The 20,217-nt window shown below is 41.2% G+C and overlaps 1 protein-coding gene across 3 annotated transcripts in view; it reads left to right on the top strand.

Annotated features, from left to right (window-relative positions):
• Window positions 1–5,402: 5,402 nt before the first annotated feature.
• TASP1 (taspase 1) overlaps window positions 5,403–20,217 on the top strand; it is a 78,098-nt gene continuing 63,283 nt past the window's right edge. For 2 of the 3 annotated variants that reach the window (XM_056488300.1, XM_056488297.1), the window contains exons 1-5: window positions 5,403–5,485; window positions 8,079–8,296; window positions 9,967–10,034; window positions 11,509–11,577; window positions 19,076–19,196. In XM_056488300.1, the coding sequence (XP_056344275.1) occupies window positions 8,152–8,296; window positions 9,967–10,034; window positions 11,509–11,577; window positions 19,076–19,196 (403 nt within the window). In that variant the 5' untranslated portion in view covers window positions 5,403–5,485; window positions 8,079–8,151. Of the gene's footprint in view, window positions 5,486–5,753; window positions 5,992–8,078; window positions 8,297–9,966; window positions 10,035–11,508; window positions 11,578–19,075; window positions 19,197–20,217 lie in introns of those variants that run through there. The other variant, XM_056488299.1, reaches the window with a different exon arrangement.

Here is a 20,217-nt window from a genome sequence, read left to right as displayed (position 1 = left end):
CCTACTTCAAGGAGATTTGACAGTCAGGTCAAGTCAAAATATGTGCAGCTGAGAGTCAGACAGATGTGCTGCCTCTTTCTTAGCCACATAACAGCTGGACACAGAAAGGGAAAATGGGAGGCAGAGGGTGTGCAGGACCTTACACAGGACAGAGAGGCGAATGCACAAGGCCAAATTCAAGCTGATCAAAAAATCAAACCACTTTTGTGGTGGCCAAGTCTGCACATCGAAGAAGGGATGCAGCCAGAAGGCAAGTGCATTGCAACACTTCCACAACACCTTCCTTTTCCCTCAGATCAGTCTGTCCTAGCTCAAATGTACCTATGGTCATCTGAGAAGCAAAAAAAAGTACTTTGAGGAATCTCCTTGGCTCACTTCAGCAGTGTCAAGAAGAACGAGGGCTTTAAATAAAACAAAAAAAAAACCCAAATAAAATATGGCAACAAAGCAACTCGCAACTGGGATTTGGAGCTCAGGTTAAAATCTGTGAAATAAGGCCAAAGGTTTCCTGAGGGTTTGTGGGCTGCATGTTATTTCCTTGTAGTTTGGTCCAACAGAATAGGAAGCACCTGGTAATGTGGAAGACAAAAGCTGCTCTCCAAAAGCCACATAGTTTTGTGTGCCAAAAAACTTGTGTTGAGAAACACTTGCATTTGTTCCTGACATATTTTGCACTGTTAAAAAAATGTAAGGCTGGTCTTTGAAAAAAGAAGTCAATAATGCAAAAGTGGAAGCACATTTTTATTGGGAAAAAAGCCATAGAAAGGGTATTAGGCAGGCCAGGAAGGAGCCTTAACTCTTGGGGGAGATCTGATGTAGGACAATTAGGATGTGGTGAAGATGGGATAAAATCTGGGGGTGAAAAAGTTAGTTTCCAGATGTCCCCATCCACAGCAGGGGGGTTTGGACGAGATGCTCTTTAAAAGCTCCATCCAACCAAACCATGTTATGGTTCTATGATTCTTTGGCTCTTGCTAGTTTAGTGCACGACGTTTAATTCGGTGCTAACGTTTAATACACAGTATAACCTGTGTTCACCACAAACATGAGAAGAAAATGGCGCTCCTCTTGGTGAGGCAGGAAGTGTAAGCAATCTGTCATTAGTTATTTGCTAAGAAATGTATTTCGGCTAGTTAATGAAACTGGTGTTATCAGCAAGTCCTATAGCAAGTGCTGCAGAAATACAACTTGTCGAAATTCCCTTTAAAAAACCAAAGTCTGGTGGGCGAGTTCCTGCCGGCTGCTCATGGGGGAGCTGAGGGCCCTGAGGGCAGCGCCATGAGGGGGATCGCCATGAGGGGACCGCGCCAAGCGGGGCAGCGCTGTGAGGGGACCCGCCATGGGGGCAGCGCCATGAGAAAGCAGCGCCACGAGAAAGCAGCGCCATGGGGGCAGCGCTGTGAGGGGACCCACCATGGGGGCAGCGCCATGAGAAAGCAGCGCCATGGGGGCAGCGCTGTGAGGGGACACACCATGAGGGGGCAGCGCCGTGAGGGGGCAGCGCGCAGGCCCCGGGGTGACGTCACGGGCCGCTGCGGGTGACGTCACGGGCCATGAGGCGGGAGGAGGCGGCTCCCCGGGGCTCCTCGGCCCGCCCGGGTCAGGCCCGGCTGTGAAACCTAAACCCGCCCGGCAACAAACTCTGCTACTGCTGCTGACACTGACACACGGACGTCGGAGCGTCGGCCCCTGCCTGCTTAGGATTAATTTTGCAGTGCAGTCAAGACATCTTCCCCTACCCCAGGTTGCTCAGAGCTCCGTCCAGCCTGGCCTTGAACATTTCCAGGGATGGGGCAGCCACAGCTTCTCTGGGCAACCTGTGCCAATGCCTCAGCACCCTTACACCTCAAATTTCCTCCTAATATCTGGTCTAAACCTATTTTCTGTCAGTGTGAAGCCATTCCCCTTGTCCTGTCACTCCATGCCCTAGTGAACAGTCCCTCTCCATCTCTCTTGCAGGCTCCCTTCAGCTACTGGAAGGCCACAGTTGGGTCACCCCTGAGCTTCTCTTCTCTAGGCTGAACAATCCCAAATCTCTCAGCCTTTCCTCAAGGAGAGCTGCTCCATCCCTCTGATCATCCTGGTGGCTTCCTCTGGCCTCACTCCAACAGCTCCATGTCCTTCCTGTGCTGGGACACCAGATCTGGACACAGCTCTGCAGGTGGGGTCACACTGAGTGGGGCAGAATCCCCCCTCACCTGCTGCCCACAGGGATTTAGATGCAGCCCCAAACAGGGTTTAGCTCTGGGCTGCCAGAGCACATTGCCATGTCATGTCCAGCCTCTCATACACCAGCACCCCCCAAGTTTTTAAATCGTTTTTGTTCATGTTCTTCAGGAGTCACATTACTGTGCATTCCTCCACTACTGTTTCATTAGCTATACAGATGTAAAACAGCAAACTGTATGACAAGGAGGGTCAAGATCAGGATTGAGGAAAGGATGACAGCCAAGGAGAAATGATAAATATTAGGAGAAGCTTGAAAGTGAAAGGGTCCAGTGTGATCTTACAAAGTGGAAGCAACAGTTTCCTAAATTAAATGTAAATGGATATGAATAATATTTTGAGATAGAAGTGGTTCAATCAAACTGACCCGATGAGAAGGAAGTGTTATGAAATTATTGAGATAAGTCAACCATATGTAAAAATAAATATATCCTGACCCAAAATATATGCAAAGGCCTAATTAAGATTCTCAGTCTGGAGTTGTGCTCCTAGTTGAAGTGGGATTTCTTATCTTCATTTTCAAATGCAATGGCAGAGAGACACAGAGCAGCCACGCGCTCCAACCCTCTGGCGTGGCCTTGCCTCGACATTCCCGGCCTCTGGCTGCCAGGCGACAGCCTTGTGACATCGCAGCTGATGCCGCACCCCGCTCAGAGCCCGTGGGCACCGCTCAGCTCAGCCGGGGCTGAGGGCCAGAGCCCGCGGCTCCTCGGGCAGCTCGGCCATGCTCCGCCCGGGGCTCTCCCTGCTCCTGGCGCTCTGCGTGGCCTCGCTGCTCCCCGGCCCCCTCAGGGCTCGCAGCTGTCCCAGGAGCGGGGCCCGGCTGCCGGTGCCCGCCCAGCTCGGGCGGCAGCCGGGCCCTGGCGCGGGCAGTGCCAGCCCGTGGGCGCTGCAGGGGCGCTGCTGCACCTTCCTGGCCCTGGCCCTGCTGCTCGCCGCGCTCTGCCTCGGCTGCAGCCTGCGCAGGAAAGCCCAGAGGCAGCGGACAGAGGTGAGGGATGGGGACCGGGCAGCTGGCACGGTGCTGCCGGGGGCCGGGAGCTACGAGCTGTAGGATGAGGAGCGCCAGCCCCTGCGGAGAGGAAAGCCTGGGCAGGCACCAGGGCTCCTCTGCCTCTTCCCATTCCCGTGCCCGAGCCCAGAGCAGAGGTGGGCTCCCTTCCTCCCAGGAGGAAACAAGGACGGCCTGAGCCACCAGAACAAGACAGAACCTGCCGAGGGTCTCTCCACACCCCCTGGCAGCCCGGGGCAGCCCAGCCAGGCCCCGGATTGCCCAGGAGAGCCCGAGGGGGCCCGGCCCGCAGCCCCTCTGCCCCCTTCACCGAGCTCCCTGCCCTGTCTCCCAGCAGAAGGCCCGGACACGCCCGGCCTGGGCACGGAGCTGCTGCCTGGCTGACCGCTCCCCCCTCAGTGACGAGGGGATCGAGGGGATCGGCCGCCAGCAGGAAAACTCTGCCTCCATCGGGAGCTTCCTGAGGCACCTGCGGCAGCGCTGCCTGCGGGGGGACGCGCTGCAGAGAGCGAGGAGCAGCAGAGTGTGGAAGGACTTGGACGAGGAGGCAGCGCTTTTCTCGGATTGAGAACGCAACTCCTGCTAGGCAATGGAGCAATGCACTGCAAGAGTCTTCATACAGCTTATTATTATTAAAATTGTTTATTTAGAAATACAGCTTTTATTAGTAGTGAATGAATTCATTGTCAGAGAGGTAGCACAGAAATTCTATTTGCAAAAATTGTTTGGCTGAAGCAGGTGATTTTCTGACAGCTTGTTTGCAGAGAAGGAATGATACTGTCCACTGTGTAGCAGCTACAAGCTGGGTTTCTAGGAAAAGAAAACTGAGGAGTTAAAAATTTACTTCCTCTTTAGCAGTCAGGATATCCTTTCACTTCTCATAGTGGAGCTTGAGCAAGAGATCAAGTGAATTCTGCTACCAGAATAACCTCCTCTTGATCTAATAAACGCTTTAGAGTTTCAACTTTAAAAGGCCGAGCTTTGCAAATGAGAATTTGAGGCATCAGCTAAAATAAATTTACATAAGGACATCTGGACTCATTTCATGGTTCTACAAAGAAGAGGAGCAAGGAGCTGGAAGTGTGGAGGCACTTTGGGAACAGTGGACAGCATGGACTGTGAGAATGAAGTGTCTCACACATAGACAGCTCATTCCCAGGACTCATAATAGTGACCATCAGAGAAGGTATCATGGAAATGGGATTCATATACAGCTGTCCTTGATCCGGGAAGGCTGTTTCCAAAAAGAGTGCGTCACCTCCACAACAAAGTGGACAGAAATTAATAAAAACTTGGTACCTCCAGAATAACACAATAATCAAATGCTCATTGAAGCAGGAAGATGTAAAATATGTGACTGTTGTGAGAATTTCCTAGCAAGTCTATTATGAAATATATATTTTTTTAATTAATAAAGTTAGCTTTGAACAGCTTTCAGAAGTCACATGTAGATATATTTATAAACTGCATATCGATATATATGTATATTGTGTACTATATTAGTATAGTGTTATATATATGTATAGTGATATGATACATATGTATATTGCATATTAGTATAGGTATATTGCATATTTAATGATATATATTGATGATATCTATCTACATTATATGTTGATATATACATTATTGCATATTGGATGATATATATGTATAATGATAGAGTATATCCGCATATCCATAGAAATATGTGTATTGATATGATATACAGGTATGTAGCATATTCATATATTTGTACATTGCATATTGTATGATATATATGATATATATGTATATTGCATAGATATATAGGTATATTATATATTCTATGATACGCATATTGATAATATATGATATATATGTATATTGTATGGATATACATGTATATTGCGTATTCTATGATATGTACGTTGATTACATATGGATACGATATATACATATCTTGGTATGAGAGGTATGTCTGTTGCCCTGGGGCGCACGGTAACACCACCGGAGGTGGCTATCCACCGCCTTGAGACACGGATCACATGTGTGGGGCTGTGCTGCTTTGCCGAGAGGCCGTGCGTGCGGCAGTGCCTGAGGGCAGCGGGGAGCGCGGCCCCGCCATTCCCCGCCCCGCGCGCCATTGGCCCTGCGGAACGCCAATCAATAAGCGTCACTTCCGGCCGCGGAGCGCGGCCCGGCCAATGGGCGCGGGGCGGGGGCGGGACGCCTCATGCTCACCGAGGCAACGGGCGGGCGGGCGGTCCCGGATGGCGGCGGTGCAGGGTGAGTGCGGTGCCGCCGCGGGGCTGCCCCGACCCGCCACTCCCGCCTTCCCCGGCACGGCCTGCGCGGCGCGTCCTGCCCGCGGCGCTGCGCGGGTTGGGAGAGACCGGGAGCGGGCCGCGCCGTGAGGCGGCCGCGCGCGGGCTCGGGCTGTCCGCGCGTCCGCCGGCGGGGGCTGCCCCGGGTGACGTCAGCGGCCGCGGCGCGCGTGACGTCACGGGCCGTGCGGCGGGAGCGGGATGGAGGCGCGGGAGCGTCGGCCCTGCCCGCCCTGGGCGGCTCTGCCGCGGGCGGGAGCGGCTGCCTCGGCCCGGCCCTCGCGTGCGCTTGGGTTTGCCTGTTTGGGACTCAGAGGCACTTTTGCACCGCAGGCTGCAGCGGGAACATGGTTTCGGTTCCTGTTGTCCAGCAGTCACGCTGTTGTGTGTTCTCCAGCGTTTCTGCCGCTGTACAGATGGAGAGCGGGGAATGTGTAGCAAGGAGGGATGAAGTCAGGAGTGCTGGAGGTGTGATAGCCAGGAGGGAGTACTCATAGAATCCTAAAAGAGGCATGAAAGGGAAAAGTTGGGTCCAGTGGGAGCTTAACAACTGGAAGGAGCAGGTTTGTGAATGAGATGTGAAAGGACTTGACGAACAGTTTGAGATGGGAGGGGTTTGAGAAAATGGAGTGTGTGGGAGGAAGTGTTACAAACGGAAGCAAAAGAGAGAGATAGGTTGTCTGTATGTTCTCTGTAGAAATAAATACATCCTTAGACCCAGCTGTATCCAAAGGCCTAATTAGGATTTTCAGCCTGCAGCTGCACTGTTAGTAAGTCTTTTAAGTGACAAATTTTCAAAAGCCGTTTTATCATCATTGTTGCTTTTCCTGCCACTACACTATTCTATTCCTGTGAGAGCTTAAATTCCTTACTTGCTCCTCTGTCTCTTTACTGAAGTCTGTGCTGGGCCCTTGTTGCAGGAGTGACTTTCTGTAGGGTGTAACAAGGTGCAGCAAACAGGCCCAATGGTTGGTGGAGCCCTCTTTACTATTTGGTAAAAAAGGAAGTAAATGCAGTGATCAATCCTTTACTTTAATTTCAGCACTGAATTTTTTTCAAGTGACCATTACAGTTGGATGCAATCCATAAACACTCTCTCTCCGTAGAGTCTATGCATTGTTGTGGCCTTTCCTTTTGTATCAGGACATATATAATTATAACAAGTTCATATTTAATTATGAAAAGTAAGTCTATAAATGTATGAAGGTTATTAGATATGCTTAGCATTTAAGAAGAAATAGTGGTAAATAAATAATTTCCTCCAGAGCTGTGCTGATATTTCTTACCAAAAGAATAGTTATGGCAAACCAGCTGTTTTGTTCTGTGGCTGTGCTGAAGCTTGCTAAACATCATTTGGGCCATTTAAATGGAGTGGTATTTAATTGCTGGAGTAAGCCATATAGCATTTGCAGAGTCAGTGGTTGAAGTCTTATGCATTAAACGTCTCATTTTCCCACTTCTGTTCACCTGCCAGTGCTCTTGGGTTACAAAGTCTTTTTCAAGACTGCAGGAGTGATAGATATTACACTGGAATATAGAGGTGTAGAGTCTGACAATGGTTTGGATTGGGAATTCATCTAGTTCTTGATATATAAACTATCTTAATATATTGCAGTGGTTTTTTTCCATTTCTGCATTAACACTATGTGCTTTTTCACTTCCTTAAGTAATTCAATGTGTGACATGTCTGTGCTTCTATTATACCTGCTGAACTAGACAAATGATTTTGTGTCAGGATTAATATGTAGTAAGCTGTGGATAAGAGCAGCAGTAAATACAGGGAGTTTGTTTGGCAACTCCTGATAAATACATCATTCTGTATTGTTAATTTTTTTATGTACTAGACAATACTGACAGTATTTCCATTAGCCTTCTATAAATATTATTTTCCTTAACATCTTAAGGATAACCATCTAAACCAATAGAGTTACTAAATTATTTGAGCTAGACTTAAGCATGTTGTGGTTCACTAGTAATCATGGTACCTCTACTTACCCAGACAAATATAATTTGGGCTTACTTGGTTTTGGTTTAGGAATACTTTGTCATAAAAAAAAAAAAAGTTTTTCTATTTTCGTGCTGCAAATTGTGGGGAATTATAAGGAGATGGTATGAAACAGCGTAGAAGAATATGAGTTCATTATAGGATCTTAAACAGGTATTCCCTGCAAAAGAAAGGAAAAGGTGTAGTGTTTTTAGGGTTACTCATGTGCTAGTTGGGTGTTATGGGTGGATAAATTGCTTGTGTTGTTGGAAAACAGGATGCCATGTAAAGCAGAACTTATATTAACAGTGCCTTCCAGTGTCTGGCAAGATCATTTGGTTCAAGTTATGTTGTAGTGAAAAGGCTGCTTTCAGCTTGCAACATGAACTTTTTTATTTTAGGACTCATTAATGCTGTTGGCTAGGAAGGAGGCAGAACTTGGAAGCCCTGCTTTGGAGAGATGTGTTCCCCTTGGTTCAAGTCTCTCTCCCATAAGCTCTTTCTGAGGTTATTTGTGTGAAATCCATCTCTTGAAATCAGTGTCTAACATACACATCTGGTCTGGTTTTAGGATGATTTCTCTCCAGAGTTTATTTTTGAATGGAAGTGTGCTCCTTCCCAGTAGAAGATGGTGATCCTAATGTATGATCATGGAGAAGGGGATAAGTTCGGTAGAAGTGTTACCTTCCAAATCATCTCAGGTTACAGCTGTAAAAGTGGTGGTCAAAGAGCCCGAAACAAAGCAAACCCAAAGAGGGAAACGAGTGGGATTTGTGCTTGTCCATGCAGGTAAGATCTAGAACAGCTAGAATGGAAATGATGCATATTTTGACATCAAACTAGATACCAACAAAAATTTTGTAGTGGCTTTGGACTACTAGTGTGCTAATAAAGTGATGTTAACTCTGTGTGCAAGTCTCGGAATGGGGAGTTTGATTGGAAGTTGCACTGGAAACTGTTAATCAAAATGTAGCTATTTGGGTGTTCTGGATGGTGTTTTTGTGCTCCTTGACTTAGAAAACCCCTAAATTTAAGTGATTATAAAATGCCATATTCTGCAGTTGTCTGCTAAGCGTGGTAAACCTACAAAATGAGGCAGGTATTTCAGCCTGTTTTTTAACGATGGAAACATTAAATACAGTAGTTTCATTTCTAATGGTTTCTTGTCTAGCTAGTCCATGAGGACAATCCAGCTAAAACCTTCTGAAATCTCTTTGGGCTGTTTGTTGCAGAACTCTTTCTCCCCTTCTGACATTTTTCTTCCAAGTCTATTTTTTTTGATCTTGTTCATGTTTAATTGAGTTGCTGTTTATTCCTTCCACATGTAATGAAGGGCATCTGTACTCAGATCTGATACAAAAATTATGTGTGTCTTGCTCATAAATTCTTCTGTCATAGGTTCTTTATTAAATACTATGAATCATGAACTTAACAATGCTTATATCTGGGTGTATATTTGTTTTGAGCATCTGTATGAGTATGCGAGGTGAAATAGAGGAAAGTGACCTGATCATGCCTAAAATATTTAAAAAGTCAACATATTACTTACATTATAAAATCATTAAGGTTAAAAAAACTAACCCCAGACCTCAAATTATTTATTCTGCGTTGATGTTTGATGACCCTGCTATTCTATTTTAAGGGCAAATGAAATTGCTCGATATAGTGTCCTTCACTGGGTCACTTTTGGTATTAGTGTTAAAGCTTATTTTATTAGAGTTTCTCAAAACTAATATTTCTAAAGTTGGCCAAAGGGAAGTTGAAATAAATACAAACACATTTTTAGGTGCAAAACCTGGTAAAACAGAAGTAGATTTTAAATACAAGTGTTCCAGTCTTGTTTTTCTGATGCTGCATTTAGAATAGCAGCATTGATAAATTTTTCAGGTATGGAAATAGGGGCACTGGCTTCAAAATAGGGCAGAATGGTTCGATACAGCAGGATAGATATAAAGACTGAAAATAAGAAAAAGGTGAAAAATCTGTCAGATCTTAATTTCAATGAACTCTTTGTTCTAAATCAGGAGTAACAAGCTCTAAAAATGTAGCATAAACATGAGAAGATGAGCAGAATGGTAATTGTGGTAAAAAGAAAATCAGCGTTTGACTTAAAACTGAGGGTTTTGACCAATAATGGACAGTAAAGAAAAAAGTTAGGCTGGAAATCCTCCAAGAGTGAGTGAAACTAGAATGTCCTGGAACATTTTTATAGGAAGAGATTGATGCTGATATTTATACCTTCGTGGGTTTGGATATATGATCTGTATCCTGTATTTTACTGAGTGTGTTTGATTCTGTGTTGGAGTGCATAAAGCTGTCAGTCATTGATAGGAAAAGGAAATGCCAGTGTAATTCAGAATAAGGAATGCTGTGTCTGCCTGTGCCTTAAGTCTCTGTGTGAACTACAGGCTGTAATTTGCTAGGTGCTATAATATATTTTCCTTTTGCTTCAATTGCAGGTGCAGGTTATCATTCCGAATCCAAAGCTAAAGAATACAAGCATGTGTGCAAAAGAGCCTGCCAGAAGGTATCAGTCACCAGCTCCACTGTCCTGTGCTGGGTACACAAGAAATATCTGGACTTAGCTGCTTGGGGTGTGTGTGTTTATAGAGGGAAATGAGGGAAAACAGAGCAGAAACAGAGACAGGACTGTGCATAACTGTGCATAACCACGAGGTGCAGCAACATTCTCGTCAGTGCTGGCAGATAGCAGAAGCACAGTGGGAGAGCAAGAGAAGGTCACACTGGTACCTGCAAGGAGTGTTCCTACAGCTTCCTGCACTTCTCTGGGGTTTCTGGAGCTATATATGGTGTCTGTATTTTGATTTCTTCCATCTTCACTCTTTGGAGTTTATTTAAACTCTAGCATCCAAGTTGTTCTGTGAACACGGGGGTTTTTAGAATTATTTTCTTCTTGATAGCTCTCACCCTCTTAATAGGAAGGGAGGTAGAAACAAAACCAAAAAAAAATCAAAGTTGGAAAGGGAGAAATGGCAGGACTTTAATTTCCATTGAAATTAATATGTTTTCATCTCTTCCAAGAACTTTGCTTTGGAACTGGCAACTCCTGTCTTTTAAGTATTAAATGAGTAGCTGGAAGACCTCTCCCTAAAATTTTTAATGTGTTTTACTTTCTCCAGGGAAAAGGAACTTGGGAGCTTGGCAGGATTTTTGGAAGAGTTTCGGAGTTGGTCTCTGATAATTATCACTTTGTGTTACAGCTTGTTGCTCAATCCTAATACCAATCTAATTTTGTAATGAGAGGCCTCACAAATCATCCAAACTTAACACTGGCTTTATTAGCCTTGGTGAAAGACATTTTCCAGGTAGTTAAGTGAAATCTGCTGTTGAATTGAAGTCCAATTTGAGATTCTGTGTAGCTACTCTTGAGCTGAGTAGCCAACATCAATAACTTCTGTGAAGAACAAACAATTTCAGATTTGTCTTGCAGCCAGAGTTGTTTTCTGAGGTTCCCTGAGAAAGCTTGGCTCTAAGGTCTTGTTCAGTATGGATCTAATAAATACTGTTAGGCTCTACAGGTTCATTGTTGTGTGTGTATATAATTTGAAGGTAATATTATCTTATTTGATTTGTGTTGGCTTTTAGATGAGGTTGTGAAATTCTCTTCAATTTTAATGTGATTATTATATGTGGTGCTAGAAATTTTTGTTGAACCTTGGAGGGAAAAGTTGATACTTGTTGACTGAAGCATTTGGTGTTTGAGGACATCAAGTATAAGAAATTATTTTGATATAAGTTGGACTATACAGAAATCTGCTACTAGTTGCAGTGTCAACAATGTCATAGCAGTAAAATCACACCTTCAGATCTGCCCTCACATGATTCATACTGACTTTTTCCAGTGCCTCTTGTTCTTACAGTCTCTTAGGTTTTAAACTAATTTGGTGAAGGTTTTATTTTATACAGGACTAGAAAAATGTAGGGCTCAATCATAGAATAACAGAATTTCCTAATCATCTGATAAAACTTCTGTTTTACAGGCAATTGAAAAGTTACAGGCTGGTGCTCTTGCAACAGATGCAGTGACTGCAGCACTTATAGAATTAGAGGTATGAGTTTCTGACTAGTAGTAAATTTGTCTCTCGGGTAAATCTTGCCAAACTTTTCTGTAGGGGAGTATTAAATGGGAGAATCAGTGGATTTTGTTTTTGTGCTCCACTAATTTTATCTTTTGCTTTTCCACTATATTTTGGTATAAATGTGTTGAAGTACTTTATAAAAATGCAAACTTAATAAAATAGAAGTTTTTCCAGTTGGTGCAGTTTGGTTGCCATCTTATAGGTATGCTTTATCTGATAGTCTTTACCCTTTAAGAATAAATGCAGTGATTAAAAATTTACTGAATATTTCGTAAGGAACTATTTCTTTGTAAGGAACTCAGGACTTGCTGAGCTACAGACAGATTGTTCTGGCTCTCCTTCTTAGAGAGGGGAAAATTATCTTACTGGTTCTGATTATTAGGACAAAATATGTGCAGAGGAATAGGGCAACTAATGCTTTTGTTTCAAAACAGTCCTTGTTAATTAAGATAGAACATCTTGAGCAGCTGCTGGTGAGGTTTTTGGAAAAGTGTCTTTTTGGAGTGATGAGATTTTTATAGCATCTGCCTTCAGTGAAGGTCCCCATGAAGTAATGTAGGAGTGAGTAAAGCTAAACACTTCTGGGAGGTAAATGAGGCAGTTTGGTCATTTTCCCAGATCCACTAATCTCTCTTGACAGTAATGATGGAAACAGGTATTCTTCTTCTCCTGTAAGTAGTAATTGCTTCTTCCTCTCCAACTTTATTAGTAAAAAAAAAAAAAGGAAGGCAAGGTAAGTGTTGTGCTGTAAAAATAATTTCCTGCACTTGGAATTTATGGTAGTATTCCAAGAGGATTAGCAGTGGATTTGCTTACCCAGATGTTGGGAAAGTGTTCATTAAGTACTCGATGGGGTTAGCGTAAGGCAGGCAGTAGGCACAGACTTCAGTGTGCGTTAGACATGCTGACTGGGAGCCAAGGCTGCAGTCACACTGTGAACTTGGCAAGTGCCTTGGCTTTCAGCACTCCTGTGGGTCTCCCTGAGCCATTCAAATATGCTTTCATGTCTTATCTCACACATTAGAGCGTAGCTAGCAGAAAGCAGCGGGTATCTCTTCAGTTGAATTATTTACAATACACGTCCCTAAGCTCACTGAGGCTGCTCTCGCTCCATGAGACTGCTTTGTGTGTCAGCTCCCTCCTCAGTGGAAAACAAAAATAAAAACCTACTTTGGGTTGTGATTTTTATCATGTTCCTGAGCTACAGAGGAAAGCGTATTTTTAGAAGCTTAACCCAACAGTTATAGATCTCTTTGCAGTTGTGTCTGGGGTAAATATTTTATGTTGTCCCCAAGAGACTTTTACTTCAGTAGGTTTAAATACTCTGAAGTAGCTTCTGTAGAACAAGTTATGGCTTTAAGATGAAATGAAAAAGTTTTTTCCATTTACTCCAGTCAGAAACCTTTTTCTCCTTACCTGTCTTGCTAGTGCTGTGCTGATGCATGCCATCATTCCACTTTCTGGTTCTGCAATTGCCTTAGGTAGTATTTTTATGTGTTCTTTTGCACAAAACTTTTCTCTGATTTTAAGATAAAATGTTACTTTGTTCAGGTTTTACTGCAGTCATTGATGTAATTATTTGCTTTCATTTATTCATTGATAATTTATATAATCTCTTAATTGAAGGTTCTGTCTGTTATTGGAATAGGGAGGACTGGGTTTGGGATTTGGGCTTCTTGTAAATTAAAGTAGTTAGTTATGCAGTTACATTGAGGAAAAGTCAAATTTGTACCCAAACCAGAAAATGGTGTGGTTTGTAGCGGCAGTTTCTTGGATCTGAAACTCTCAAGTGTTAGACTATCAGCTTCCAAAATATGGAAGGGTTTGTATCTACTCATACCTTGTTCTGAACACCACCTCCAGACAACTCTGTCATTTCTGGAGATGCATCTTCTGGTTTAGCACTGGTGGTTTTTCTGTTGCTCTGTGGAAAACAAACTGCACGTGGGAAGTCAACAAAGAAATCAGAATAGTTTTTCTCATCAATTGTGAGACTTTATGAATAAAAATACAGGTTTGTGTTGATTGTCTCTCTAGTGAGCTGTCACTCCCTTTTGTTTATGCTTTAGCATAAACATAATGTGTTTTAGCATTTGAAGTTGGCAAATACATAACAAAAATCTGTGTGAAACTGTTTGTTTTCTTGTTTCCCTGGAACACAGACGAAGATGGAGAACAACAAAAGTTGTTTTGTATTAAATAACAGATTTTATTGTCAAGTATACTGACGGTAACTACTTGATATTTTGCTTTCTGTAGGACACATTGCTATGAGTTTATCAGAAATTTTAATCACTTTTGCAGTTCTGTCAGACTTCTAATGCTGTATTCCAAACATTTGTAGTCTTTGCAAGGCACAAATATCTTTTCATGGAAATCTCATGGAATATGAATTTTTTTCCTCAGTTCTGCTCAATTACAGAACTCCTGTTATACAGCTCGTCCAAAAGGCATCACTTCAAAGACTTATTGAGGCACAAGAGTTGCTCTTGATCTTTTATGAGCAAGCTGACAGTTTGCTTGTGGTATGCTGTCTGTTTTTTTTTTTTTTCAGGCTCTAAGTGCAGAAAGAACTTTCTTTGTTGGACTGTGCAACTCTCAAGTGAAATGGTGTTCTGTGAATATGATAATAATGCTAATAGTTAATTAGAGAAAAAGGTGAATTTCTTTTGCAAAAGAACAAGACGACAGAATATTTTTAAAACAACTGTACTGGTCTTCATAAGCATCAGCTGTATTTGGTAAGGTCATTAAGGTGTGTTTTCTGGTTAGAGAACTCTGGCATTGCAGAGGAACAAATGCATGTGTTACCTCTGTCAGCCTTTGGTAATAAAATCGTCAGGACAAGGTATTTCATTAGACTCATTATTTATTTTATTTCTGCCAAGATATTTTTGCAGTACTGTTAATTTTTGCACTCTTGGTATCAGCTACTGTAGGATGTCTGGATTTTTCTTGAAGCACAATGAAATTATTAAACAGTTTTGTTTGTGGGAGGGAGGAGACCCCATACAACCCACTTAACACTTGCTGTTTTTGGTGAAACCACAAATTGATTTGCATTTATGTCTTGCTGTGAGAACATTATACAATTTCAAGCTTTTCTTTGACTATAGAGGACTTAATGAGGTCTACTGATCAGGTACTAGAGATAGGAACATACAATGATTGTAAAGAATGATGAAGATTTCAAATAGTTTCTAAGTTTAGTGTTATCCTTTATTCATATATATGTAGATTATTTCTTTATCTGACTTTAGTAGAACATTCTTTATGAACATCATTTAAATTGGGAGTTAATGATTGATGGGGAAGCAGATGTCACAGTTTGGGTTCCAATCTCCTTGCTACTGAAATGGCTCAGTTTATTTTGCATGTCATTGTTGTGCATCAATGCAAAGAATGTTTTGGACCTGTTGTTATACTCAAGCAGTGTGTTTCTATGGTTGTCAGCAAAATTTTGTAGTGAAAGAACCTTTTTCTTGATGAATTATTTTTTTCTTCTGTTTTTTTTGTTTTCTTCGTAATTAAGACTAATTAAGAATATACAGTCTTGGTCCTAAGGATTTCTCTTTCAGGCAGAAGCATCCTTGTTGAATTAAGGCAGTCACCATAGATGAAGTTCAATGGGAGTTGCTAATTCTAGTTAAAAGCTGTACTATGATGTTTTGTTGCAGAGTGGCTGACAGTAATTTGTGACAAAATTGTTGTCCAAAAGCATTTTTGTTCATATAATTGCAAGTGATATGACTCATCCTTGTAGAGTATTGATTGTCTTGAAATTTTCACAGAAAAATAACTTTTAAAATTACAGTATGTGGAAAGAAGTGCCTGTAGACTTTGAATTTGCTTTAGAAGTTACAAATAAGCCATGGCTAAAACAGTGTCAAAGATAAATGGAATGTTCTTTCATGTTCATTGAAAACCGAGCATTTTAACTATTTGCCTAGATGTGTTACAGAGCTGAGTAACACTTTCAAACATTCCGGCTTTGACCACAGCTGGAAATTTCAGAATGCCTGTATTTGCTGCCAGAACATTTCTAAATACATTTTGAAGTAAAAAGGGTTCTAAAAATAAAAATGATACCCTCAGAAGCTTGAGAGTTTTTGCAAGATGGGTAACTTAGGAAAACAAGACTCTGATTTCATGTTTTAAAGCTTTCTCTTACCTCCTTTGCTACAGGTGTACATGGTAAGTTAGAGATGCTTTGTGGAGTAATTGCCAGAAAGTTTAGTATATTTCACATGATCAAAGATTTACATTTTGTTAAAATGCTTTTGAATAGCCATTTGTTTGTCTTTTCTCTCCTTTTACTTACTGTTCAATGGCAGCAAGGCTTGCTGTTAACATGCAAAACTCAGACTTGGTTTTCTTACTTGTATTTTTCAGTTTACTTAGAAACACAAAGGCTGTTTGCTGCTTGTGATTTAAAATAAAAGTATGTTCCTGAAGATAACTTCTTCTCTTTTCCTGTGCTCTGTTTTCTTGGACACATGCTTCACTTGGGTTCTTCCCCATTTTATGGCAGTCAGGTCTTGCAGTGCTACATTTTTCTCTCTGGGGGTATGAAGAGACTTTTACTTGGGTCAGTTTGTTTCTTCCCTCCTTAAATGCATTCATGCTTCTCTTTAAACGTTTCTGCATTCCTTGAAAGTTTTGAGTTTTCATTTCAAAATACACCTTAACATTCTTATGTTAGATTCCTCCACTTGCATATCAGACTCTTGAAGTCTTTTGGTCAGACTTTGCAGGGATTCATGTTTTCAAAAAGATTGTATTTGTGTGGTGTGTTTCATGTCTTTGCCTATTCATAGAAGTAGGTGTGAATGTCTTGTTTCCATTTTTTAAATAAAGGTTTTCCCCTACTTTGTTTCAAAGGCTTTTATCTCACCTCAGGGACACTCACAGATATCAAAAATTCCATGGGTTCACACCCAGTGTCTGTAAAGATGTTTTCAGATTGCCTTTCAGATGTGTGAAGTTAAACCATCTTCCTCTTAGGAATTCTGAGACTGTTTTCTTAATTGAATACAAGCTGATTCTAAAGCTAATTGAAACTCCATAGAAATTTTGAACAGATGCTTGGAATTTGATCTTTATTTCTCTTTACTGGAGAAGTTACTCGTGTTGTTACTGGTAAGATTCCTTCTGAGTCCTAATATGAGAGTTACCCCACCAAGGAGACATCTGCAATTTGGTGTGGAGTTCTTATTTATAAAAAATTCTGTAGCATTCTGATAAATATTTTGTAGGGAGAAATAGGTGATGTTCCCTTTGTCTTTTGATCCTCTGAGTAAATTATCTCTTGGTACATCCTTGAGATTGTGCCAGTGAAGGTGCTATGCCAAAGAATGTGGCACATATAGGTCCTTAGAAATAAAGTGAACTTTGTATCCTGTGTTTTTCCCTGCCCTCTTTTGATTATTCCCTTTCCCAGATGGCAGAGGGATTCTGGACAGTGTTACCAGGACTTCTTTTCTGCTGGGTCCTTCTTTCTCCCTTTATTTGGCCATGACATCTATTCTTAAGATAACAGCTGTCTCTGCTTTGTGACAGCAACAAATCTGTGAAGCACAACATTTTTCCTCTTTGCTAATTCTTTTGAGTATAATGCACTGAGTGAATGTGTTTGGAACAGAACATTAGAGATTTGCCTCCAAGCTCACAAGTCTTTTTACTCTGATTACCCAGGGGCAAAGGACTTGGACAGCACTAAGACCAAACATTGTTTATCCTAAGCATTCCTGCTTTTGCTTTGTCTTCCAAGTACCTTTCACCATTTTCAATTCCTTCCACCAAATCTCTGCTCCCTTTTTTCCTAAACTTCACTGACTTAATTTTCTTCATATTTGCAGAACCTAGGGAGCAATGAAGCCAGTTACCAGTGGCTACTCTGAGTCTTCTGCCTTTTCAAGGCCATCATCTGTTCCTAAACATATTTTCCCCCATCCATCCCCTTTCTACAGAAAATTATTTGTGCACTCTGAACTGTAAATGTTTCATCATCCTAAAATCATTTTTCAAGTTTACCCATTTGCTGTGAGGCTTAGCTGTCAAAATGAACAACAAAACGAATATACACAGTGAATTGAAGAACTGTTGTGGTGTGGAATAAAATAGGATAAAATCTTGTGCTGTTTCAGAAGGAAAAAGCAGAAAATGAAGGCCAGTTTCATGATTATGTATTAGTCAGGGATCTTGTATTCATGATTCTTCAGAAAGTTAGTGTTTTGGTGACTCAAACACTGAAAACTCTTTACTCTCTAAATTTGAATCAACATCTTGCAGAACAGGTTTTGAATTTACTCACTGCTTGCTCATTTTAAAGTTAATAAAAGCTGACATCAGATTTGTTTTTCATTTCTGTGTGCTCACCTATTTCTTTGAATTCATTGTAAATTAATACATTCAAAACCCATCCTACATACAGAACTTTGAGCTGTTTCCAGTAATTTGTTTCCTGATTCAGGTTTTATTACTCAGTGAAATGAGATGTTGTTCTGCAGTACATGTTCACACCTGCTCTAGACATTGTTCTTTGTCACATCAGGTTGTTAACACTGTTGTAATTTAAACATAGGAAACTCTGAAAGCATGCAGCATCTCTCTGAAATTGGATTTAGCTATTTGTCCTGTATTCCTTGCATCTAGAAGAGGGGATTGTATTGAGCTGGCAGTGAGACTGCTGAGCTGTGCTACTTTGAAATTTTGTGGTTTTAAAGTCATAGGGATGCTCTGATGAAATGGAAGAGCAAAATGGGGTTTAGTTCTAGCATACAGAGCTTATTCTTTTTGACAACTTAGGTTTGTTAAAAGCCACAGAAGGTGTTAACAAAGAAGGAGTGAGGTTTATGGTGTTGTTAAAATGTTGTTCCATAGTTTCTATGAAATAAGTATTGGTTTTTAGTCAAGAAGCTTCCAGACCACAGTCCTTTGTTCTAATGGTCAAATAGGAATTTTACCAAGTGAATTGTCAGATGCCAGTTCTTCATTTCTGCATGCAGTCATGGACTGAGAATGTTCAGGAAAAGGACAGTTCTGTTTTGCTGTAGTGTCATACTTAGGAGTTTCAAAAGTAGGCTGGTCTGTGCAGTGATTATAAGATGTTACATGTTACTTGATGGGTTAAGGACCAAGCAAAGCGTGTGCTTTGGGGGAGGGACATATTTTCACTCATATTTTAAGGCTTTTGCTTGCATTGAAATGATCATCTTAAATTGTTAGGTGATTGGTTTTTGTGTTAGTACATTATTACATTTGAGATATATCACACCCTATGGAGGTGAAAGCTGTCCATTGTAGTCATTTTAGATTCTCTGTTCACTTGCCTTTCTTTTTGTTGTGGAAGGTTAAACTACTGAAGTAAGAGAATGCACTGCACCAAGATCAGTGTCATCAGTTATACAGAGGTTTTGATCTAGTCTGTTGTGGATGTGGCCTTATAGTATTTTATTCTTATTTTTAGGATTCTCCTTTTACAAATGCAGGATTGGGATCTAACCTAAACCTTCTGGGTGAGATAGAATGTGATGCCAGTATAATGGATGGAAAGTCATTGAATTTTGGAGCAGTTGGAGCACTGAGTGGTATGTTAATTATGTATTATAAAGCTAACTACTGATTCAAGTGCAAAGATCAGTTTTGTGGGTTTTTTGTTACTGTTTTGAAGGGGAGCACATTGTAAATTCTGCCCAGTTTGAATAAATTCTACTCCTTAAAAAGAGGAGGCATTCCTGCTCCCTGAAGGCTGGTTTGTGTTAATTTCTTTGTGTTAATTTCTTAGTAGTTCACTGATAATGTTTTGACGTAGCACAATTGTATGATACCACACAGTGGGACTCAGTTTGCTCAGCTGAATTCGAGGAATGATGATTTCATAATAAAGTTCAGTTGTTTAAAAAGATTTCAAGCATTTAAATTAGGCTTTTAATTTGTTTTTGTGCTCGGGCATTTATTTGCATATGGGACTTATTTAATATAAGAACTAGTGTGTTTCTCTCTTTTGTATAGTTTTAGCTTTCAGCATAAAACAAATATGGATATAAAGTACCAAATAGGAATTGAGGTTTCATTCTAAATACATGAACAACCTTAACTCTTACTATTGAGTAGTTTTTCTGACAAGATTTCAAGCTTTGTTCTTTATCCTAGAATAGTTCTAGACTGTGGTAATAGCTTCCTCATGTAGATATAATTCTAATATAAATTGTAAAATTAAGTGTTTCAAGCCTTGTTTGTTACAAAATGTATCCTTCCAACCTTGGGGAAGGAGGAAAATGAGAGTGGGAGACAGCTAAGCCTGAATCCTGTAAATTCTGTTCTGACCAGATAGAGCCAAATGAAAATTCTACCTAGAAAAATTAATGCTTATAAACATCTTAGACCCTTAGATACAATAGATTTTACATGAGATTTCTGTGGTAGGAGATCACTCCTCCTATTTCAATATGGTTTGTTCTTTCTTTTAAAAAAATTTGGGGAGGTGTTGACTGGAAGGCTTTGTCACTACTAACAGCATGTGAAGGGAAAACTGAAAAAGTTGTTACTACGTTGAAATATCATAAGGTGTCTCTTAATGACTTGACAAACCCTTGGAAGTGCAAGGAA

This window comes from Oenanthe melanoleuca, chromosome 3 (genome assembly GCF_029582105.1).
Source record: "Oenanthe melanoleuca isolate GR-GAL-2019-014 chromosome 3, OMel1.0, whole genome shotgun sequence".
Lineage (NCBI taxonomy): Eukaryota > Metazoa > Chordata > Aves > Passeriformes > Muscicapidae > Oenanthe > Oenanthe melanoleuca.
The sequence above is the reverse complement of the archived record's forward strand: the minus strand, read 5'-3'. Positions and strand labels throughout refer to the sequence as shown.